The 24785-nt window shown below is 40.5% G+C and overlaps 1 protein-coding gene across 1 annotated transcript; it reads right to left on the bottom strand.

The window, feature by feature from the left end:
• Positions 1–5669: 5669 nt before the first annotated feature.
• Positions 5670–24517, bottom strand: LOC117750011 (rho GTPase-activating protein 6-like). The gene is made up of 13 exons (XM_034560841.1): positions 24269–24517; positions 13160–13319; positions 12534–12605; positions 11488–11741; positions 11146–11341; positions 10920–10975; positions 10651–10801; positions 10356–10504; positions 9231–9410; positions 8382–8479; positions 7971–8233; positions 7501–7575; positions 5670–7416 (listed from the first exon to the last, which is right to left on the bottom strand). Exons 1-13 carry the CDS (start codon positions 24413–24415, stop codon positions 6878–6880), a joined length of 2340 nt encoding a protein of 779 aa, XP_034416732.1. The 5' UTR covers positions 24416–24517; the 3' UTR covers positions 5670–6877.
• Positions 24518–24785: the final 268 nt, after the last annotated feature.

Here is a 24785-nt window from a genome sequence, read left to right as displayed (position 1 = left end):
CTATGCTAATGGCGAGTATGTCTTTTAGGCTGCTGGTATTTCCCTTGAGGTAAAACAGACAGGAGACAGGAGGTTGAAGGTGTTCTGTCTGCACTTACACTCCCCTTCATTGGGGTGTGTACACACACATACCTCACTGACATACACTCTGCTTCTCATCTGCTCTACAGGTTCACACAGGAGCATGGAAAGCTCCAGAGTACTTAACCCTTACCCTGGCTGGAATAATGGAATGATAAAGGAAGACATTCATATATCCACGCATTACCATACAAATCATATAAAAAGTGTTAGTTTTTGCACCAATACCACCAGGACTGGTAATGGTGCAGTTCATGAGTAGCTTTCTACATTCTGTGCAGGTAAGAGAAAGACAAATGTCTGGACCGGGACCTGATATACTGCAAGTCAGCATCATATAATAGGGATGGCAGGCAGCTCCATTAAAGGTAGGATCAAGCTTCAGGATCCACAGCAGCCAGCAGGCAGAGAACGACAAAAACCCTCGCTATTAAGCAAGAGAGAATTGGTTTCCTCCACCTTAATGTGAATTCATCCTGCGAGATAGATGAGTCAGTGTGAAAACACAATTCCATACTTGCAATAATGAGATCATTTTTGAGAAATTGGGTGGTCATCCCTCAAGTGAAAAAAAGTCACGGTTACCAATAATTTCAGTGAGGAATTCCCCCTTTTTCAACTCCTAATAAAATACTGTCTGGATATGAAGAAGTAGTGTGTCTACGTGTCAGAGAATGTGCTGTAAGGCTGTACTATAGCCACTATGTCGGAAAAAAAATTGCACGGATAAAATAATTTCTGGGGCAAAGCTTTTGAGCTCCGCGTCCGGCCCAGCATTAGTCAGGACACACACTAAAAGTTTGACTGAAGCTGGAAAATGGATTAAAGAGATAAAGAAATTGATGTCACTTTATAGAAAAAAAGAGAGAAATTGAACAGGGGAATGAGGTGCACAATGACCATGTGCATCAAATGCAAAAAGCTCCTGGGAAAAAACTCTCTAGGACGGATGTTACACCAGTTCAGACAGCCTACGACCTCCTCGTCTTTTGTTCATAGAGAGTTTGGCACGGCTCTCCAGACGCCGGGCTCTGCCTGTATATCATGACATAAATAAAGGTGGGGATTAGAGGGACTTTTTTTACACACCTGTTATGGTGCGATGATTACACCTTTCCAGCATGATTCACTCATATGCAGTTTGATGACTTCAGCATATTTCTAGCTAACCGCCAGCATCATCCTCAGCAGATGTCTGATGGGTTGGACTGAAATGTTTTTGGGCGTGCAGAGTTTTTGCCACGTTAACTGCAAATCTGCAGCAGGAAAATCATGTGCCATCGAGGGCCAATCGTCTTAGAGGATTAGTGTGACTATTATTTCCCCGTGAAAACAATATCAGATATTGTGATACCGATGCGAATGCTTTACCAAACAAAAGGGTGCTGATATTGATGAAACAACGGAATGTTCGTCGGCCATTTGCTTTGAACGTCACAACACATGGGCCGCCGACTGCAGAGAAGATTGTTGGCCCTCCGAGAAACTAAAAGAGAGAGAGAGAGAACAGCTTCAGAAGGATCCCAGAAGGTCACAGCAGCATTCACAAATCACTTCTGAAGCAATGCACTTAATGAGTAATTTCATGCTTTTAGTGCCAGAAAAGCAATGAGGTTATCACATGTGCCCTCGTGTTTGACATCTGTACACTGAAGCATCTCCTTTCGTATTGGGAAGTTGCCGTCGTACTTTCGACTGGAAAGTCGACCCTCATTAACACGGCTCGCACTCGATAAAGAAAAGGCAGCTTTTGAACCCGGTGCTCCTTTAAAGCTCAACTTCTAAATATTTTAATGAAAAAAGTGGAATAGTGGATTATTCCACGGGAATGTTTTCAACACTTTTTTGACTGTCTTTGTTTTTCCCTTCCAATAGTTGAGCTACTGTAACTACTAGTTTAATTGCTCCGATTGCTTTTTTTAGTTATAAATAACTGACAATACCTTTCACTATTGTATGTGTGTTGTTGCATGTTTTTGGTGTTTTCAGTGTGTTATCTGAGAGGGAGTGAGCTAGCGCTAGACGGGTTCCAGTGTGGGCGTCTGAGTGGTTGCTTTGCCCATCATTCATTGGTTGTTGCCCTGTAATATACAACAGACCAAATGAACATTTCACCTCAACTGTGGGATGAGCAGCAACCTACGAGAAGAGAGATCGACAAGTATGCGGCACATTATGGGAATCTGCTCAATTAGCATGTTTCTGAAAACATATCTGTTCTATAAATAAGGGAATGGAGGCAAAACCAAGATAGCCAGAGGGAAATGTTCAGAGAGAACTTCCACTGTCTTCCTCGGGACAATGGTGTGACATTTTCTGATTAAAGCCTTTATTCTCTCAACACAGCCATATTGCCAATGTGTTTGTATGTTTGCATTTTTACTCTTAGAATTTTTGAAGTCACTCTGTGATAATTACCTAGGTCGATCTTCTGCTTAAGTATTAACTGCTGGCACTTTCTTTGAAGCTCAAAACAAATATGATTATATGTTTCATGCTTGATTTAATGCTACATGTCTTCTCTTGCAATCAGCGTACGTCTGGGAATTTTTAACAAATTTAGCCTGCAGCACGCCGAGTTTCTCTCAAAGAAATCAACAACGTCAAATATTTTCTGGTGGATCGCTTGTATTTTGGGGAAAAAAACATATATAAACAGAACGGAGAGCTGCCAAGGCATCTTTGGAACACGTTTCACACGATAATGCAGCCTCTTTCTTATCGGTTGTAAAAAAGACTTTTTCAAACTTGACACCCTTATCAGAACGCAGGAAACACATTCACAGACAACACATGCAAGTGTATGCTAAATAAATAAAGATAGCATCGGTATGTGTTCATAGCTGTCATATAAAAATACACTTGATTAACAACCATCTTTTGAGTCACTGCTTCACCTACGCAATGTGTTTGTTGCGCAAGTTTGTAGGCTGAACCAAACCGCCTGTTGCTAACACAATCTACCCCCCCCCCCCCCCCCACACACACACACACACACACACACACACACACACACACACATACACACAGCATGCATCCCAACTGAATCGCTTAATCATGTGGACTCAAGGAGAGAAGGGGAAAACATTGCTATGAGTATACAAGCCATGATGTAATCAGCACAATGAGCGCACACTAACATATACTGTTTCATAGCTTTCAAAACATCAAAATGAACAAATTCAACACGTTTGCAATCATCTTTTAATACAATATGAGCCTTGTTTCAAAAGAAGAAATATTGATTACCTTTATCCTGATTGGAGGATGCTGGCAGAGCAGATTTGGGGGCTGCACAGCTCTGGTGTTGACTTCACTGAGATAGAAAACAACAAGGGAGGGAAGATAAGGTTTCTCCATTTCCTGGCCGTATAATCTGCAAACAAGTTATACATAAATCGATTTGGAAAGCCTTGAAATTAAGTAAAACATCTAGGAAATTTAGCAATTAAGCGCTACTTTAACCACCCCCGCCCAAAGAAAAAAGTGGAAGTGTTGCTCAGAATTGCACCAACTTACTGAAACTGGTCTTATCAGTGAAACACTTGGTTTGTAAAAACTTCCCATTTTGTTCATAAAGTGTTGAACTTTAGCTGAGAGACTTAATGCAATAACTGTTAATCCTTTAATCTTAAACATTTCTTTTTCTTGAAATAAATGTCATTACCCATGAACGTGACTCCTATAAACCAGTTATTGACATGTGGGTCCTGTGTCACTCTCGCATTCATGCATAGTCTGCTGAGCATTGTTTTGCACATTTTCCCATTAGTGAAATAATGCGCATTGTGTTCACTCATTATTAACATACACTGTCCCTCACTACTAAAGGCTTTGGATGCACATTTCCAGACACAATGGAGGAAAAGTATAATCATAACTCAGCTCAAAATAGCTTATTGTTTCAACTTTTGGAAATGTAAATGCAACGCATTACCTCAACATTGATGCAACAGTGATTGATGGCAATGATTGTATTTGACTTGTTAAAGCTACATTCCCTTATATTTGTATGTAGTTGAATATGAATTACGGCCGTGGAGTAAATCCATCAGCACTGAAGATGTCAGTATACATCCGCATATTAAGTGGCTCAGAGTTGGAATCCAAAATGACAGAAATAGACTGAGGCTTTGTAACATTGGATTTCAAAGTGTTTTGTGCCATAAGCAACAGCTTAATGAGCCCTCACTCAGCTCTATTTCTCCTTTGTAGAGATTTGTGTATCTATCTCGACCTTGAAACACCAGGGGCAGCGCTCCCTGGTTTCTGGTCATTCAGCCTCATTTCGGGTTTTGACCTTCCTCTGTCCTTCCTGCAGCTGCTCCTGATGCCAGCGAGCAGACTCAGACAGGATGGACCCCCTGCTGGGAACAGTTGTGGCTCTCTGCCAAAGGATCGACTTACACCCACCAATGCTGCAAAGATAAGATGTGAAATGAAATGCTTGATCTTGATTGTTTGCTTTGGGGAGGCCGGTCACCGTCCCCGTCCCCCCAATGCTTGGCCTGTTAGTGTTTTCCAACATTCAATGGGATAGTGAAGGCAAACTGCTACATTTTCAGTGCAGATGCAGAAGAGTAGACACACGGCAGTGATTCTGTAAAACACAACCAGACATCCTGTTCTGTCTCTTCGTGTGAGAATGGGATCGTATGGTGGCCAAATACAGCTTGGCTCACACAGATGTGGAGACAGATACGGCCTGGAAAGTTGAAGCACACGTCTTGGCGTTGAGGAAATCTCCAAGCTTTGCTTAACAAGGGAAGAGTTTATTATCAGGGAGAGGACGCCTATGGTCAAAACATAGTGAGATTACTTACTTTAAAACACAAAGTAGACAATTGGAGTAATCTCAATCATTTCCATCACTTTAAGGCGAGTGAACATACTGTTGTATCCTCAAAACTGCATTCCCAGATTGTTATAGTGTCTGTAATCTGTGCCAGATTGCAATGGTAGCCATTGTCTGCATAATTGCATACTTATTGTGGGTACGTCTTGCAATTCTAGTACTATAAAGTTTACTTAGTGGTACATGTTACTGTTATTGACTCAGATCTCTCTTTTCTTAGTCACATAAAGGGAGATTACTGTTGTAATCTCCCTTTATGTACATGAGCCATTGAAAATGTACTTTTGAATGGTAGCAATAGAAGACAAGAGTGAAAGATGCCATCATCCATAACACATGAAATTCCCACCATCCCTAGCATAGTGGGAAAAAGTGTGTAATAAGAATTAAACTGAACTGATAACGGTTTAGTGTGTCATTAAAAAAACACTGTATCCCCACGATGCACAAGGATTACAGTTCGGGGAAGAAAAGGAAACTGAAAACCATTTCCTGGTCTTATACTTCCCTCTGGTGGCCATTTCAGGTAATTGTTGCATTGTTTTTTGCACACCATAATTTAGTAACCGTTTGATTGAACTTTATGCCGATTCCTTAATTAACTCCCAAGTGAAAGGGTCAAATTAGACTGTTAACATGCACCAGAAAACAGAAAGCTCCTCATAGGAATTTAATATGCACCCTGCTGACGTTTACATTCTGTTCCTACATTGGTGATTATGTTTAGCTGTTGACACTTTTCAATAAATCTATTGTCACGACTGAACTAGGGACCTGAACCCAAAGTTCGAGGCAAAGTTCCAACAACAAATCACAGTTTATTAAACTGGAAAAAACAAACAAAACTTTGCAAAATAACAGAAAACTAATATGAACAAAGTAGCAAAATAACAAAACCTGACAAAATGGCAAAAGGCATGGGTTACACTAGTTCTCTGGCACAAAGGACAAGACGAACTGGCCCCGGACAAAGGGAGACACAATATATACACAGGGTGAGGGCACAGGTGGAAACAATCAGGGGTGAGGCAGCAATCAGACCAGTGGGGAAACACACAGGGGGAGGAGCAAGTTGCCTGTAACAAGAGGAAAGTTAACTTTCAAAATAAAACAGGAAATCACAAGACAACATGGACACAAGACAAATCTGATTAAATTAATCTAACAGCGTTTGATATAGGTAATTAATTACATTGGGAAACAATGACAAGTGCTGGCAACTAACCATGAAGGAAGAGAGGGTCTTACTGTATTCCAAAGTATATTAAACAAAGTATAACTTAAACATGAATGTATGTGCTCACCCACACCACTTTACAATCACTTATTCCATTCATGTTACATTTAGATTGTCTCATACCATACCACAGAAATTATTCAAATTCATTTCATGCAGCCATTTTCCTTCATTTATATACAAATTCTTAAATTCTCATTCTGCAGTGTTTCCACAAGTAGTTTATAATTGTAGCTGGTAAATGGTAAAATGTTAAAGTAGCTAAAGTACATAATAATAAACATCTGAATTTGGCAACATAAACAGAATTTATATCGTTACATTCAGCTTAAAAACATTCATTGTGTCAAATTCAAATTAATACCATTCAAGTCTATTTATGACATTCAGATAAATACAAGTTTTTGATGGTTGTATTTCAAATAATCTCTGTTAGTGACAACAGCTCATTAACATATTCACAAAAAATATAATTTACATCATGTTATCACACACAACAATATGAATATATAAACAGTTAAACGCCTCTGCAAAATAACAGCACTATCATCACCATGTTAAATGGTGGTTGATATATCAATAAGCAACATTGACTAATACTGCATATACGGACACACAGGAGCATTGCAACGACTGATGATGTGAGAGGAGAACGGCCCCTTATATTTGAAGTTATCTTCCGTATAACATAGTCACAGTTTGCATCACACCAATGTCTCCGGCAGGGCGTCTGCATTTTCTTTTGACAGTATATGCCATATGTGCCACCTCTGCTTCTGCCAGATTGGTGTAGCAGGACCCTTTTCTGGTCCGGGCCCAGAGGCAACTGCAGTCTGGGGGGCGGGGCTTTGCTGGCACTGCTGTGGGGTTTGGGTGTCAGGCTGATACGTAAAGAGGGAGGGCGTGGAGTAAGACATATGGGTCTCCCTCAGCTGTCCGGTGTAGTCCGTCCTGACCTTAAGTGATCGACACGCTGGCTGTCCTGTCCTTTCTGCTAAGGTGTCAGAGCTGAGGGCTGCTGATTGGCTGCTCAATCCCTGATGTAATGATGGTTGAGGTTTTCCTTGTCCTCTCTGGTCATGAGGACCACTGCAGCTGCGAGTCACCGGGGGGTGTGGCCTGATTTCCAGCACGCCCAATGAGGTTTGTGACTGTCTGACGGGCAGCTTGTTGTTACCTTGGTGACCGCTCAGCCCTTCTGAAGATCCATACGACTCACATTCCGACATGTCTCCGAGGGAGTCTGGGAGAAACCATTCATTAACATCCAGCATTCATTACATATCTCTAGAGCATCTGCAGCAACATGTACAAGATATTTTGTTACCATTAATATGATGGCCAGTAAACTCCTTGCTGAATGGTCCATGCCAGGTGTCCCAGAAATGATCAGTTGAGCCATCTAAAAGGAAAAAAAGTTCACCGCAGCTGTTCCAACACTGTGGTGACATTAACTAAACGTATAATTTAATCATTTCATTCATCTTTGTCAGGGCCAAACGTAAATAATACATTTGGTGTACTCTTTTTGTCTTTGTTAAAATATTTATCATTGAAGAAAAACAAATGTATAAAGGTGAGCAGTTTGCTCTGCGGTTTTCATTTTATTTTTTGTTTTTATTTTATACATTTCACACATCCACCACATTTACACTTATATGTACACTTCTACTAATGTAACAATATTCTCATCTAAATGTCAGCAAGAAAGTCAATAAGTATTTCCAAAATGTCAAAATATTCTTTTAAATGATCCTTTATAATACTAAAGTGTATTTTGCAATACATTTAGTTCACCTTTATCCGTAGAAAGTGTAGGAGAGGTGCAGCCAGATCCATCTTTAGAAAGGCCGCTGATTTGGTACTGCCCAGAAAGTCTGGGGCTCCCGTCTGAGAGGGGACCGCTATCCTCTGGGTATTTACACAGCAGTCGATCTGACAGGACAGGAGAGTTGTTATCATAGGGAGACACCTCTCCACTAGAGGCTTTGATGGACTCATTGGATATGTATCTCTCAGTCAGAGAGAAGGAATCCCCTCCTCTAAGAAGAGCTGGCTCACTGCAGAAACAGAGAACATGCAATAAAGATTATAGATCATCATCATAGGGGGGTAAATAATGTATTACTCATATTGAGGATTTGGAGGTTTGGGCAGAGGGACAGCCCCCCCACACACACACACACACACACACACACACAAACTCACGAGTACTGAGAGACTTTTTTCCGGAGTAAGTAATCCACAACATCAGGATCAGTTTCTTGGACACTCATCAGCACCTCATTCTGAAGGTCAGCAGGAACCTGTGAGAGTCAACACCCACTTTCACTGAAGCTCATAACAAAGGGGTAACAGTCGTAAAACTGTTATTATTTATCACATTCATTTCACTGTGCCTAATAATTAACCACACTTTAATTGAACCCAAAATAGATTATCCACTTGTACCATGGAGAAAGTATATGCAATGCATCTGTACTACAGACAAATTGCAGCATTATTGTATCACCAGAGCAGATTAGATTGTTAAAAGCTGCAGAGACATCAAGATTAACATCCGTTTAGAAAGGTTGAACTAATGACACAGAGCAAATGTGTGATGGGCTTTTTTGCCCTCTGGCTTCCTTAAAAGATCATTGTCAGGAATCTCGATTTAAGTGCATCCGCACTTAAGTTTCTGGTGAAAAGCAGAAAACATAATGCAGATGAGGATCTCGCCCTCGCTCCCAATCTTTGTCTATAAAAAAAACAAGGACTGGAATATCAGTTATTGACCTAACCAGAGAGGCTCATGTACTAAAAAGAGTGTTCACTAAACCTCACTTCATAAGGTTCACTGTTTTACTGTGACACAACCTTGTTTTATAGGGGACTATAAGAGCGTAGCCCTGTTCAGAGCCTATAAAGCTAATGTTTACATTTCATTTGGTGGCTCCGCTCTGGTAAGCTCAAGAATCACTCCCAGACCGGACTAATCCTTGTGATTGTTTGATTAAGCCCAGGGCTGTGTTGAACTGTTCAGATGCCTTCTGGTTTGCAGTAAGGATGGCTTACCATGAAAAGCGTATCATATGTATTGATCATCTTTTGGACCACGCTGATGATGGCTGTGCTCTCCTCTGCACGGGCAAAACTCTGGACAGCAAACTCTTTGTCTGAGTTTTTTTGCTTGTGCAAGAGGTTGGGTCCAAAGATGGTCGCTAGGTTGAGTGATGTCATCTTGTTTCCTGTGATCTAAACAAAAACCGAGGACAGGATAGATTTATTCAATTTTATAAACAGAATCTTCAGGTTAAAGCAAACTAATCTAATGCAGCAGCCTTGCTAGTAAACCTCTCACTTCACAGCCAAGCTTGTGATTATTTTATAAATGCAATTTCAAGAAATGTTTTCAAGCGATAAATAATTTATATGTTTACAATGGAGCTAAATTACCCTTGATTTTCTTCCAATCTGCCCATGTGTTTACACACAGGAATGACAACTTGTACACACATAGAGTCCTGCAATTATGGTTTCAAAAGTCTTTTGTTGTAGACGGTTCCCCTCCTTGTCATTCTTGAAATGTTGGGAATGTGCACATAAAACAGCCCTGCCACCATCAATAAGGCCGGCTCTGCCTTCTTTTGTTCAAACAGACCAAGCACACCTCTAGTTCACTGTTGCAGAACCGTGGGAAACAAGTCATCTCCACTGTGACGATTAGTATTTAAATAAATCAAATGAATATGAAAAGACGATTTGGGCCGAGTCTGGCTTCACGGAGGAAATACAGTACGTAGCTTTTGAAATCAACTGTTTCCCTCTGTGCTGCCAATTACTTCCAGTTTAAAACGCATAAACTGGGGAGATAAGTTATGAACAAACAGTATGATGTATGTAGAAGAACAGCGCCCAGTGTTGTGTCGTTAGTGTTAGTTGTGCATCCCACAATAAATCATCATGCAAAATGCGCGGCGCTTTGGCACATCATTTTCTTCAAACTAAAAAGATCCAGGTATCCGTTTTACTGAATTCAGATGCATGCTGGGATTCATCTCAATCACATGAACTTGGAAATTATTCACTTGCGAATCAACAAGTGTCAAAATGTGTGACATATTGCCATAGTTTGTTCCCGATGCCATGGCAAAATATGGCGACCACGACCATAAAACTGGGCGTGTACAGTTTCTTTACCTCTTGTCCGTCACTGTCCAAGCGGTCTTCAGCATGTGCAGCCACTGTGGACAACAAGCAGAGGAGGCGCTGCAGCGTGTCGCTGTTACAGGGAGGAAGCAGAAATATCAGGAGCTGGATGGCGCTCTCTTGGTCTGAATTATCCAGCACTGCAGAAAAGAAAAAAAAGCCCCCACATTGATGTCAATAAAAAACAAAATGCAACACAACTTTAAATTCCATCTAACTCCCACATGCATGGTAACTCTTTGGTGACTTTTTAGCGTGTGTATGTGTGTGTGTGTGTGTTCCTCACACATTGTGTTTATGAAGGCTGTGTAGAGTTCTCTTGTTAGCAGTGGGTCCGGCATGTCTCGGAGGAACTCTTTCAGCAATGCAGCAACATCATGGACATTGTGCGCCTCGTCCAAATGCACCTCCCATCCGTGGTCAAAGTCCTTGCGAAGCTGGATGAAACATTGTGATAATTATTACAGCAAAATGTCGCTCAGAGTTGACACATTTTATGTCCAGATTAAGAATTATGTCGAGATGTGCGTTACGGTTAACCAGCTGAAATTGTACCTGTCGTACTCTCTTCTTGGAACTTCCAACACGGAAAATTCCAACCGTCGTCAGGCCTTAAAGTAGAGATGACGATAATACATTTAGCCTCAAAGAGATTCCAATTGTATGATGATTGTAAATTAAGAACACACTAATACTAAATCATAACCCTCCACAGAGATACGTTAGGTACTTTCTATATCATATACTAAACACTATAGTGTTACTGTTCAACTTTGTGTACCGTATTTTTCCAGGTGCTGGCAGCAGAGGTCCACGACTCTGGGCACCTGCCTGTAAATAGGGTTAAGGCTGAGTTTCTTGTCATGGCGCGTCTTCCTGTTGCCAGCTGGCTCCGCTGGCAGAGAGAGCTGAAGGGCCTCCAAGAGCCGAGACTGGTTATCGTCAAGATCGGTGATACAATCCACCGATACTCCACCCTGTCAAGCACGTTTGTGATAACATGCAGTGCAGTCGTTTAATGGCAACCCGCTGAATGAGTATCCCCCCCAAATAAATTTAAAAAAAGGTCACAAATTCCCTGAGAAATCTAACGCGCAAGTGTAATCTGACAGGAGAAGCCTACCCTCCTGCGTGTCCGCGGGGCCGCGTCTGGTGCGCTGAGCACAGGTGATTCATTCGGGGTCTCCGAAGTGGAGCTAAGGGACGAGTTGCTGCTGGAGAGCTCCTTGTTGCCCCTTTTGAAGCTGGAGTTGAAGTGAAGGAAGGACAGCATAAATTCACTGTGCTCCTCCCGCGGGGGATCGTGCCGCTGCTTGTGTGTGCGGTCGTTGGATATGACCTGCGACAGTGGTATGCCAAACGCCTGGGGCATCGTCTCTGTGTGAGGAGAAAAGGGCAAGACAGGGAGATTTAAAGTTCATCTTGTTGTATCCAAGTCAACTGGGAGATGTTGAATTAGATTAAAGACGTGTCAGTCACGTCAGCACATTATATATGTTAACCTTTGGAGCTTTTGATTTTCTGTTCAGAGCACCACTAACTTGTCTTTGCGTTTCATTCTTTATATTCAAAGCTGACCTTTTTAAATACATGCTGCCATTTATTATGTTTGTTTGAATGTCAGCATGTAAAAGGGGAAAAAGAGAGCGCATACTTTCTCGAGTGCTTTTGTAAACACAAGGGGAAAAGAGGAAAGAGGGGGCTGGCCCGTGCTGGAGGACAGGCTGTAATGAATATTGTTTTTGTTATTTCCTTCGACTCCCTGGCTGACAGAGAACATCCCTTTGCTGCCGGCGGGCGGGGCAGTTGAACGGTGGTTGAAGATCACAGCTCCCTCTGAGACTACTTTACCGTGCTGTAGATTCAGATCACCCAGCAGCTGAGAATGTCTGCTTCAGTGAGTCTATACGGCTTCAGCCAAAAGGATAAAAGAGTATGCTTTCATGCGTCTGGCTCGGCATACGAGATTAGGAACTGGAGGGGAATAAACTGACAGGACTCAGTGGCTCGCCCACAGACCTAAAACGAACTGTTTATCTTCACTGGTTTGGACAGACTAACAGTAATATAACTGAGTGTGTTAGGCATTTTTATCTCAATACAATTCCCAGTGGAGAGCAGTAACATTCCCCTTACAGTATGGAGTGTTTCCAGTATATCCCACAATACCTTTGTCTTTACTCTTCTCTTTAGATAATGAATCCAACTTCCGCCTGAGTAACTTCTTGTGCTTGTGGCCATCTGAAAAGAAGCAGAGGTGTCACAGTTTAAAAAAAACATAACTCAGGTAATTATGCCCCTGCTCTTGCTCGCTCCACTTGACATTTCCTAAATGGCGGAGAGGTGGAGTTTGAACCTTCATACGTCACCCATTTTACAGGTATAGAACAGCTTTAGTACAGACAATAATATCATACATTTCAAAACATTCTCTTTTTTTGTCAATGTCATTTGTGTTAGATGTGAACAAAATATAGAATCTAATAAAAGACTACAAAACTAACAACAAAGAGACTATCTACTAAATAAATAATCTTGTTTATAAAAAAAACAGTATAGCCTAAGATTGCATAGGTCGTTACAGTATTGTAATCTATTAAGGTGTAAGAATGTATTGCAATCAATAGGGAGCGCGACACACTTATACAAAACGTGAATCATTCTTTTCATGTTAAATAAACTATTTCTGTCATTTCACTAGTCTGCATGTGTGTCAGAAGAGATTTCGCTTGGGACAGAGGCGCCACTTGATGACTAAGGGAGAGGGCTATTAGTGTGAGTGGGTGTTTCAATACATTTAGGGATGGTGATGTGGCAGCCCGGGTCGCGATTCCGAAGCAATCGTCTGAAGGCCACGTCTTGGAGACGAACCCTCTCCAACTCTGAGAGGCTTTGCAAAGGGACGGGCTTCAGGCCAACGTTACGTCCTGACACGCTGTTCCAGGTAAAGTCACCCTGAAAACACACACACACACACACACACACACACACACACACACACGCACACACACACACACACACACACCACAGACACATCTATCATTGCTGTCACCTTCTACATTCATGACCAGTCCCATCCTGTACAAACCCTCAGTATGAACTGATGAATTCCTTCACTTGCCAGCTGAAGGTTATGACAACATTGATCAGTTTCCAATGACAAAAACTGACAGTTAACACTTTAAAAAGATTTTAGATATGTTTAAATGATATTAATTATTGATGTTAGAATACAGCATGTCTACTGTACTTTTTAAATAATAAAATCTAACACGAACATGTTTTTTTTCTTCAGTAACATCAGTAACACTGTCTGGCAGAACTTCTGTGTCCCAGAATTAGGCCAGCAGTCATATCCGAGAAAGGAGCAAGACAACTGATTATGTGGATTATCTTATATTACAAGTGGCAAAAACATTAATAATGCAAACGCTATATCATCAGTGTTAAATACCTCATCTTAATTATATCCCTCCTCCACTCAATAAAGTGCGTGACGCTGCATATAATAGCCACTGATTTAGGGATAATTTATCATCAATCTATAACAACATTGTTTTAAATAAAAAACAGACTTTATTAGTAAATATTGCTGCAAGTAAGTCATTCTGAAGATTTAGGACGAGGGCAAATAATTGACCTTAAATCCTCAACCTTTGAGCATCTCCATGCTGGAGATTACCGTTCTTTGATCCAGTACGGTCAAGCCAATCATATGAGCCATGTCCCAAAGAGGCTTAGTAACTCGTTATCAGGATAAGGCTTACACTGAAGTGGCTCACACACATTAAATGAGAATTAGGGCCGTGCTACAGTAGCATACTATGTTCTAGTACACATACATTCATGACGGAGAACGTGTTTTTCTTCGGCTTTATGCTTTCTGTACAAAGACGGCGGTCACTGGCCTGTACTCTGTCTGCATTTATGGGAACCAAGGGGCGAATAATCAGCATTAGATCAGCAACTGGTGTGTTCGATCAGGACTGTTAAAAACAGAGTCGTGCCTTAACTGCACAGAGACATGATTTAGAGACAGCCACAATACAGCTCGGGAGTTGTTGTTTGTATAAAAGATATGTATCATGATATCACTCCTTTACTCAAGATCTTTACATTTTCCTGCACATAGAATATATATTAGGGTTACCTTTCAGTTTGATTACTCATTCGGCGTAAAAAAATAAAGTACCGTATTTCCTTAATACTTAATTCGCAGTCACATACTGTAACAAAAAAAAGCAGGAAATCCTCACAATTAGGAAGCTCGAACTAAGAAACATTTTTAACTCACAAGTGACTTTTACAATTAAAGAATAATGACAATATCCTCTCAGCTGAAGACCTGAGGCCTGTACCACAAAGTGAGATTAGTGGGTCACTCAGCGATCTTTAACTGGCGGTTTCCTGTATGATGAGTATGGCTCACGGGGTAGATCACCATGGTAACCTATGCTGGATGGATAACCCGCTCAGGAGCAGGTTCACTTTGGAGGATTAGACTAAAAAAACACTTTGGTTTGTTTATCATCAGTCAAAAAAACTAAAAATGTACTCTATACTAAAGATGTGTATAATAATCCCTGCACTAATGCATAGCCTTACTTAAAATATTAGGAAATTATTTCTGTTGCTACGGCTTCGTATTAAGGCTTTTAATAAACTGAAACAGTGACAAGCCTGGCAGATTGGCCACTGGATGGTGGGGCACACACACACACACACAGGAAGAATGAACTGTATTATGTTATTCCTTTCTGTCGGCCTATATTCTTTTCTTTTGTTTTGCCTCATCATTTAAGCATGACAGCAGATGATCAGGATACAAAAGCACAAGTCGACACCTTCTACAGCCAAGAATATTTATAAGTGTTCACTCTGTGTCACAATTCTGTAAAATGCCATATTGTGCCACATAGTCATGTTTGCAGTTATCTTCCCATTTTGTTCAGACATTCCTCTTGTGTGACTATATGGGAGTGGAAACGTTGCCCCTATCTGATGATGTGTGAGCAATGTTCCCACAGTTTCTCTCTGTCAGTGAAGGGACGTTCTCAAATGAAAAGCTACTTTGCTTTTTGTGTGATATTCCAAGAATAAGTTATTCCCAGAGACTGCGTCGCAAACCACCGGTGGCTCGCAGGAGATTTCATTCGGGTCACCAAATCATTCAGCAGAATTTCTTCCATTGACTTTTATATCTGCAGTACACCTCTGAGCCTCAGAAGGGAGTCTGAATGTTTGTATTGTTCTCATAATTGTAATATGTTTGTTTTCAATATCACATGCATGAAACCAAGACGCAATTTTTCAAGTGTATATCTCTTTGAAACTTTTATGAATTCAATATTGTGATGTGGAAATGGCAGTAAAAATGGTCAGGGACATTCATTTGCACACAAATGTGCTCTTCTCATAATTTATGGATGCGGACGATTGTGAACTGGGTCATGATGGTTCATCCTTTTATTAAAGTGGGTGCCCAGAATAAAAGTTTGGGAAACACTGGTGTGGCCTACTGCAGTTTGATGCTATACCTCTTTAGTTATTCAACAATCATTTAAGTTTAAGTTAAGGTTTAAGTTCATCACACCGGTACAACATTTAAACTCATTTATCCACCATTGTATCTTGTTATAATTGTCCGAAGATGGATAAGTGAAAGTAGCACTTTTAAATAATAATCCTAAATATATATATTTACTTGTGGGTTGCTTTTTACACAACCTTTGATATGTTTTCTATATTTGTCACAGTGGAAGAAAGGCGGACCCAAACAGCTGCTCCAAGTTATTACAGAATCAGTCATTGTCAAAGCTGGATGAAGTTATTGTTTCTTATCGCACTGAGCTCACGAATACAACGGTCAATGATGAAGCCAGTGCTTTATGACCTAAAATGATTTGTATTCATCATTCAGCTAGACTGTAACAACAAAGTCCAATAAAGTAAACATACTTATTGAAATATATCAAGTTGCAATTTTAAGTTATTTAAGTTATTTAAAATTATAAGTGAATACACAGTGAGCACACTTATGTGGCTGTGCAGTATCCTAACTTTAATTCAAGACACACTGCTTTTGTTCGTGCTCACTGGAATACAATGAGAGGAAACGTGCAAGGTAGTTCATACAATATGGCAAGATTGAGAACTCAGATTACCCTCAACCACACTCCAGTGAGGCGATGAAAAACTCCTCAGCACTCAGGAAGCCATTCAATGGAGGCACAGTGGGAAGAACTCAAGAGCCCCTAAACTCTTGAGTTCGACTGGAAATTATGTATCACTATAACTGTACTTCGATGGCTGACAATTGAGCCATACTCCTCTCAACAGCATTGACAACTCCAACATTACATTGGGGTGTCGTTGGAAGCTTGGAAACGACCAGCACAAAGACAAAAAAAACATTAAATTACTCACATCGTGCTATTCTTAAAAAAGGTAAAATTCATACATGTACTCTAATGTACAGAGTAATCCACAGTACATTTGAGCCCTTTTCCCCCCTTTGCTTTCAAGGCAATGTCGACAACAATCAGCAAATAATTACCACCAGCAAAGCATTAACAAAAGGTCCTTGTAGGACCGAGCTAACAATAAAACACCTATAAATATGACACATACTGTACATGAGGAGTGGGGGATGGAAGAGATGGAGAGCATAGTGCAGTAACACTATACAGCTCAGTCAATGTGAGGAGCCTACTATCCTAATGACGTAAACCTTTGATTCCTGCCCTGTCTACTATCGTTGTAACTGTTTCCTTTCACTTTTCTGAACTCGTGCACACACTGACACAAACCCACGACAGCGTCTACTCACGAGACAGCTGCTGTGTCGCTGGAGGGTCGGGTGGTCCCCCATCGCAGGGAGTCGAGGTGTCGTCCCCCCCCCACACACACACACACACTCCCTCAACCGTGCCGACCACCACCACCGGACGCCAAATCCACCACCACCGACGCCATTTGACCTCGCGAGAGTCCGCATGAGTTTAAAAAGTGCAGCAAGTCCAGCGACTTACTGACGTCACGGGCACCGGCGCAGTCCCGATGAATAACGTGACCTCTGCTTAATGGGATGGGAGGGGCTGCACGAGCGGGTCACTTTCCGGGCACAAGTTAACAAAAGAAAACCCCCTTCTGGAGATAAGCAGCAGCATTGCCTGTAAGTATGATGAAGTTAAACATGGTTCACGGGCACGCTAATATCAAATGTATTGACTTGCAGCACAGTAATGTATATGGGACTTAAAAGAGTATTTAAGGAGCTGCTGTGACATATTTAATCATCGCTCAACGCAGTCTCTGAGCACCACAATACCCATGAGCTCAATTAACGTTAAGTCAAAGGCGAGAATTACAGCGAGTATGACAAACTGGACTAATAGGATTACACTGTACTCTATAACTGTCTTACTTTATTGTAACACACTTGTGGAAGTAATTCATAATAAAGCAAGAAAGTAGAAAAAGTGAGAAAACTCATTCCTGGAATTTGGGGAAACTGTCCTGCTTCTAACTGCTGGTGGTGTCAAACCTCTTGACCACATACATTTGACTAGCGTTAAATAACTAATTGATATCAAGAAAAGACAACTAAAATTATCTTATCAGGGTCCGAGCGACTCAGAAAGTCCCTATTTATTTGTTTTATTTGTTTTACCTGTATTTTAGCTATTCTTATTTATTTATTTTTAGCTTTTAGGATGTTTTAATTATGTGAAGTGTCTTTGAGTATTATGAAAAGCGCTATATCAATTAAATGCATTATTATTATTATTAAAATGACTCGGATAACTGTGTATAGATTTCCTATGTGTCTTGGCCTGTTCTGTAGGGATTATTCTGGGTTTTAATATTTGTAACGTCACACAGAAGCACAGTGTGAGAAAATAAGAGCTATGCCGGGTTGCTAAATCCACCAGACTTTGGTAATAGTTTAGCTTATTGCAGATAACTGTATCTATGTCTGCATATATGTAACGTTAGGCACATAACGTAAGTAGTCAGTAAAGAACTGTCAAAGATATGAGCTCTGTAGTTTCAGAGAGCATGGAGAAGGTTATTTATTCAACTGTAAAATACCCTGCTCAGTACAAAAAAATCTTGTTCATGTTAAAGAACGATTATCGAACGCTGTACGGTTATCAGTTGTTGCTTTTTTAACACTAAAATATTGATAACACTGTTAACAAATCCAACCATTTTCTAGCTCTACATAAATGATAGGCCCTGCACAGTGGTTCAGTTGGATTAGACCTCTCTCGTCAAGTTGAAGATCACAGCAATCATTATGACTTCATGGTTAACACACAGGCGTTACTCACATTAACAATGTGAATTTAAGTGTTTTCGTAAATCAGTGTGACAGTGAGCCAGCATGCAGCTGAATGGATTTCTACTGTGACATGTCAAAATGTCTTCTGCGTAAAAAAAGAAGAAAGAAAAAAGCCAATTACCAAAAAGTACCCATATGGTTTTGTCATGGGAGACATTTTGACACGTCACATTTGGATGTCACAGGTGTAAAAAAAGGAAATCAATGATGGCTGAATTACATTCCGGTGCCTCAGTTGGTGCGGCGAGACGGTGACGGAGATGCCGATTCGGCCCAGTCTACCACCCGGCCCGTCCGGAGAGGAGGCTTAATCAGGCGCCATAAGTGAAAACACCTGTGCAAGTGGACTATTTGTTATAGTCAGATGGCAGCAGATGAATTAACAGCGGTCATCCCTTTGAGATTGAGTTTCCTCCTTCTGGTTGATGTTTTAGAACAAATCTGATTGGACAGTTCTCTTCTATTGGGCTCTGGGGAACCGTTGAGTGTCTTTTACAGCGCTGGAGTGCTGGAATGAGGTTGTTAATACTCTGCATGGTGATGATAAACAGGAAGCAGCATGTCCAACAGACACAAACCTTTTTGAAGGCCATTTTGGGTGGAGAAATCCACATTCAATGTAAAAACTCTTTAGGTTTCCCAAAACAAAAAAGCTCAATAATAACGTCTCAATAACAGATACAAAGAATGCCACCTATAACCTAATATCAGTCTACTAATATCTTAATGTTTGAGACATTTAGATACAAATATCTTATGACCTCTGTGTCGCCCTTTGAGAGAAGTCCAATTCACATATTCTAAATGCCAAATGCACATGGTTTTGATACAGGATACAGGATCCAAATAAACTCAACAGATATTCTTAATCATTCATGTAGTTACATTAGTTTGAATACATATCTAGAGCACATGAGAACCCTCTTGCACAGCAGCTGGGTCAGGGGCTGCCTTGGTGCTAATATTATCGTATCATATATTGCAAGCAGACCAGCAGCTGCATATAGCCTGCAGATGGGATTAAATACACATGCTGTATACTAAAAATAGCTTCTCAATTAGGAGAGAAAACATAAATAAAATTCTATAGGTCCACATTTTTGAAAATCACATTTTCCTTTGAAATAATTCCTTTGAAGCATTGATGAGCTCACTAGCATAGATTTTCAATTGAAAAGTTCAGTGTTAGTGTTTCCAGTGATTCTCTGTGGTACTGAAAGTATACGCTTGAGAACATGCTGTCATAATAGATTTTGCGGGCCACTTCAGTCAAAGATATTTGTTAGTGTCTGCGTTTATACACTTTAATTGCGGTCCTATTTTCAGCACCGTCTCCAAATCTAACATTTTCTGAAGATAAGTTGGATTTAAAATGAAATATGTTTGCTCTTGCATTTAACTAAATTAATTTCCTTTCAGATGGACGTGGCTTTGTAACAGAGAGACGTTTTCTCTTTCTTCTGCAGGCCCCTCTCTCATGCATCGTGCTCAGAGCACAACGTTTCTTCCTCTTCATCAGTAGCAACAGTGCAAAATGAATTGACATTTTATACAAATTACAATTGTCAGTTAGAATTATGCTTGATACAAGATGAGTGCACACATAATTAGATAACACCTGCTGTTAAACTGTATTAATTGTCATTCCTTTATTTGGTCACTACATTACTGCAACAGGATAATGAATGTCTCCCTCTAAAGGCTTTAAACATTCCTGCAATTTACTGGCTTCCTAAGACATACCTGAGCAAATGGAAACATATTGTTTGTTGCATTTCTGTTCTGGCTATTTAGAGTGACTTACAAAGTAATTTCTCTGAAGGGTTGTGCTTATATCCAATGAATGAAGATTATATTTCATATTGCCCAGGGTCCTTTCAAAATCACTTTTTTCCACAGAGAAGATTTCATGTGGAAAGAAAAAGGACATTGAATGATAGTTAATAAGTTAGGTTTTTACAAAAGGGATTTAACCAAAAGGCAATATTTTACAATATCTCACAAGGTCTCATATCCAGTCTAATAAAAGCCCCAAATGAAATGCTAAATCAGCATAAATGAATCCTAAACATGACTGTAACCAATGATAGGCATTTATGTGGATCAGAGAAGGGCTCCTCCAGTCATATTAAACTGTAATTAACTTGCAGTGGGGCAGTCAGGCATTCTGTCATGATAACGAAAGGCATCCAAAACAATTCAAGATCAGTTATATAGTGCATGATGATCTAATCTCATAAAACTGCTTGTGTCTCCTCTCCCACAATACAACATGTCCATTTAATTTAAATCAATCTTGACATCTTATTTGATGACCAATTGCATTGTTGAATGTGATACACAGAGGGGAACTAGGGAAGAGTAAAGACAGACTCGTTGTCTAATAACTTAACTCAAGACTGTTCATACCCCTATCTTCTATCAGCTTAAATGGCACCTTGAATACCCAAACTAAGTGTTTTATGCACTGTATGCCAACACTTTCTGGCTGAAGTGGAGACACATGGATCCTCATGTGAACTGAATTCTATTATTCAGTGCAGGTATCTTGCTACTGAGGCTGGGAATACCCCAAAGCTGACAAGAAGCGGATCCTAAAGGCCTGTGACCATTTGATTTAATTTAATTGAGGTGAAGCAATGACTTACCATCTATGTTTACATCTAACTCACTGTTTATTTGCCCTCTTATCAGACACAAGGTAGATTCTATGGGGCTTCTGTGTAAAGCCAGCAGGTTTGGTTCCATGCCATGCAAACGGACAGTCTCCTGTGGGAAGAAATATGTGCCTGAGGGACCATAGCCAAGGATCAGGTCATGCTGCTCTACTGTGAGAAATAAGAGTTGAAGCTTTCTTCATGTAAACCAGATGTCTCTGCTTTCCATCTCAGCTCAGACTACCGGGACCCCAAGTGAGTACACTTCTAATATAGCACAGTGATGTTCAACCTATGGCAAATACAAAGTCCTTGCACCATAGATCAACAATACTCATCTGACACTGCTTTTTAAACAGGGAATAGGAGGTATTTTTATGCCAAGATCATGCTACAAAAGGATATCGCTTGGTGATCATTTTAATCATATGCATCCCAGACATATAAAAGAGCATAGACCTTGATCAGGAAACACTATGACCCAACACATTGCTATAATGTATTTCCATTGATCATAGACTCATCTTTAGCAGGCTGTGGCACCAGGTATGTCTTGTACATAACCACTGGTTTTACTCTTTGCCAAGCAAAAATACATATACAATGGATGGCATTCAAGAAACTAATACTGTAACATTTTCTTTTTACAAGATGCCTGGACAGTCTGAGTTATACGAGATATATAATAGTACAACTCATAAAAGGAGAATTGTGCAGAGCTGAGCTGTTATTGGGCAGAGATGCAGCAGAGCTTTGTGCAAAGGGAGAAACATTGTCAGGCTGACTTCACTAATGCTGTTGTGACGGTATCTTAGATACTATTGTCCCTGAGTGAACTGCTGGCTGGATATTTGCACACCCAGAAAATGTGACTTTCATTACGGACTTGGAGTGAGGTTTGCGTACAGCGCAAGGCACTTACTCACTGTCGGTTTAAGCTGACAGCTTGGTCATGTGAGTCAGGAAGGGTCTCACACCTCAGACCTCAGCTCAACTGGAGTTCTTCCAACTGGCATGTTGGAGCTCTAGAAATACAGTAATAGGACTCTACTGTCTACAAACACCTTGTACGATATTAGTGGGAAAACATATCCACTATGTGTCTGGGGGTGTTATCCACAGTGGAGGTAACATTTACCACTTGAACAATGCTTGGCAAAAAACAGGCTGTAGTGCAGGTCTCTGAGCATAATGGTGCACACAAGCACTCCCCAAAGTCATCAATCACATTAAATATCCTCTCTGACACAGAGCTGTCTCCAATATTAATCATCTTCATACAGATTTACTGTGATTACATTTTTAAGGGCTCTGGCTGTAGGATTTGGGTTCTTGTTGATGGCTGTAAGAGCCACCAGATACCTGGTATTCATTACAAGCCTATTATAATGTCAAGTCTGTCATACATTTCCATTATACTAAACACACAGTGTTACCATGAGGACCAATTTAAGCACAGCAGAACAGATCGGCTTGAATCATGAACACGGGAGACTAGGGAGAAGTACTATAAATCTAAAAATATTCATCCTTAACAATAAAAAAGATGCAAATGGCCACTGTAATATATTTTAAATATATGTTAAAACAGTTCCCCTCTCTTTGCTGATAATTAAATAGTAAGGCACATCCTAATGCAGATGAACATCATGGACAGTATTCTTATTATATCTCCAAGCATCATGATTAATTAACAATTAGAGGATTTGTTTTCTTTGGTAATAAAGAAAGGCTACGATAAAATAAACTTTGCATTTACAGCACTGGTGTTGGTTGTGGTCATACGTTCATCTCTGAGGCGACTAATAAATAAATATCAATACATTTAGAAAGTTATTTTTTTTGCATTTTTGAACAACAAAAGGCCAGTAAAGGCACTACTTGAAATGGAAACAGGAAACTGTTTTGCCAAGGTGAAATTACCATGAGTGTTTTCAGGCTCATTAGGAATTATATAATGGTCCAGAAGTGTATTCACAATGCACAGATATAGCTCTGTCGTATAGCTGTTTGCAATGTTTGTACAATTGTCAGGCTTGAAGCTTCACTGCACAGGCAATTAATAAATCGACAGAGCCTCTGCCAGACTTTTTTCCAGAACCCCACCTTTAAAGTTTGAATTATGGTGTGAGAAAATCAGCTTAATTTGAATTGCGTCTTGCCCAATGTGAAAAAGTCTTTCCAGGCACCTCTTTCAACATCAGTAAGTTGGCACAAGCTAAAAGGCTTCGGTTGACATCATTTCATTAAAAGAAATAAGTTGAGTCATTTGTTATGTCAACAGTCCACACATAAAGACTGTTTGTTTGTCATAGACTGGTCATGGACTTAGTTATGTTGCAATAGTGTGGAAAAAAACATGCTCCTTTTTATTTATTTTCCTTTTGAGAAAATGAAATAATCATGTACTATATATACAGTAAAACAAAGTTTAAAAATGTGTTCATTTTAGATCAAAGGGACTTAACGACAATCCTGTAAACTTCTGTAAATGGCAACATCATCCTTAGGGAATTCCAGCCACTTCCGGAATCTGGTTGCAGACCACGCTGAGCTCAAGTTGTCGTTGCTCTTCAGCTCGAAGTTTTGCACTTCTTATATACTATTAGGAAATAAAATAGCTTTTCAAAAGTGATGGAAGTAAGAAATCTAAATCACATCCCGAGACAAACTTTAGGACACTTGCGACCCCCCTCATCATTATTAATGGCATGCATCATCAAAATCATTGAACTCCAATAACGTGTATAACCCTCGACATCACTGCCGGAGACCCGATGTCATATCTGCGCTCCAAACATTCGGAAGAAGGTCGTAAAGTCCAAATGTTGCCTCTATGTTCACATGTGTGGACGCTGTCTGACATTTTAAAAACACCGTGAAGCGGTCGGGCCACTGACCTGAACCGACGTCTCCTCGCCGTCGGTACCGTCATGGCTCATCGACGCCGGGTCCAAACTCCGTGTCTGTCTTAGTCTCCGTTTGGACAGAGTTTTGGGGCTCAGCGAGCATGAGAACACACTGCTTAACAAGCCCTGAGCCGACATGTCTCCTCCAGCTGGTCAGCTTGTGATTAAAGAACTGTAAAAGAGATGCATGTCTGAGCTGCGATCAGCGGCGTCTCACGGCAGCGTCAAGTCACCAGCGCGTCACCATGCTGGAGATTATGAAACGCTCCCCGGCAGTGGCGTCCCTGGACACCCCCTGCACCTCCCACATAGTCTGACTCAGTACTTCCTCCTTTCATGATTTTAATAACGACAAACGGTATGCTAATCTCCCTAAAAAAGACCAAAACAAACAATGAGGCATACACTCAGACCCTTTAACCTGTTTATGCGCGGGTGTGGCACAGTTTGAGCGTGTTTATGTCAGTCCTCCTGCTGTGATATAGACTTTTCATGCACACCAGTTAAT

Source organism: Cyclopterus lumpus, chromosome 21, assembly GCF_009769545.1.
Source record: "Cyclopterus lumpus isolate fCycLum1 chromosome 21, fCycLum1.pri, whole genome shotgun sequence".
In the NCBI taxonomy this organism is placed as follows: domain Eukaryota; kingdom Metazoa; phylum Chordata; class Actinopteri; order Perciformes; family Cyclopteridae; genus Cyclopterus; species Cyclopterus lumpus.
The sequence above is the reverse complement of the archived record's forward strand: the minus strand, read 5'-3'. Positions and strand labels throughout refer to the sequence as shown.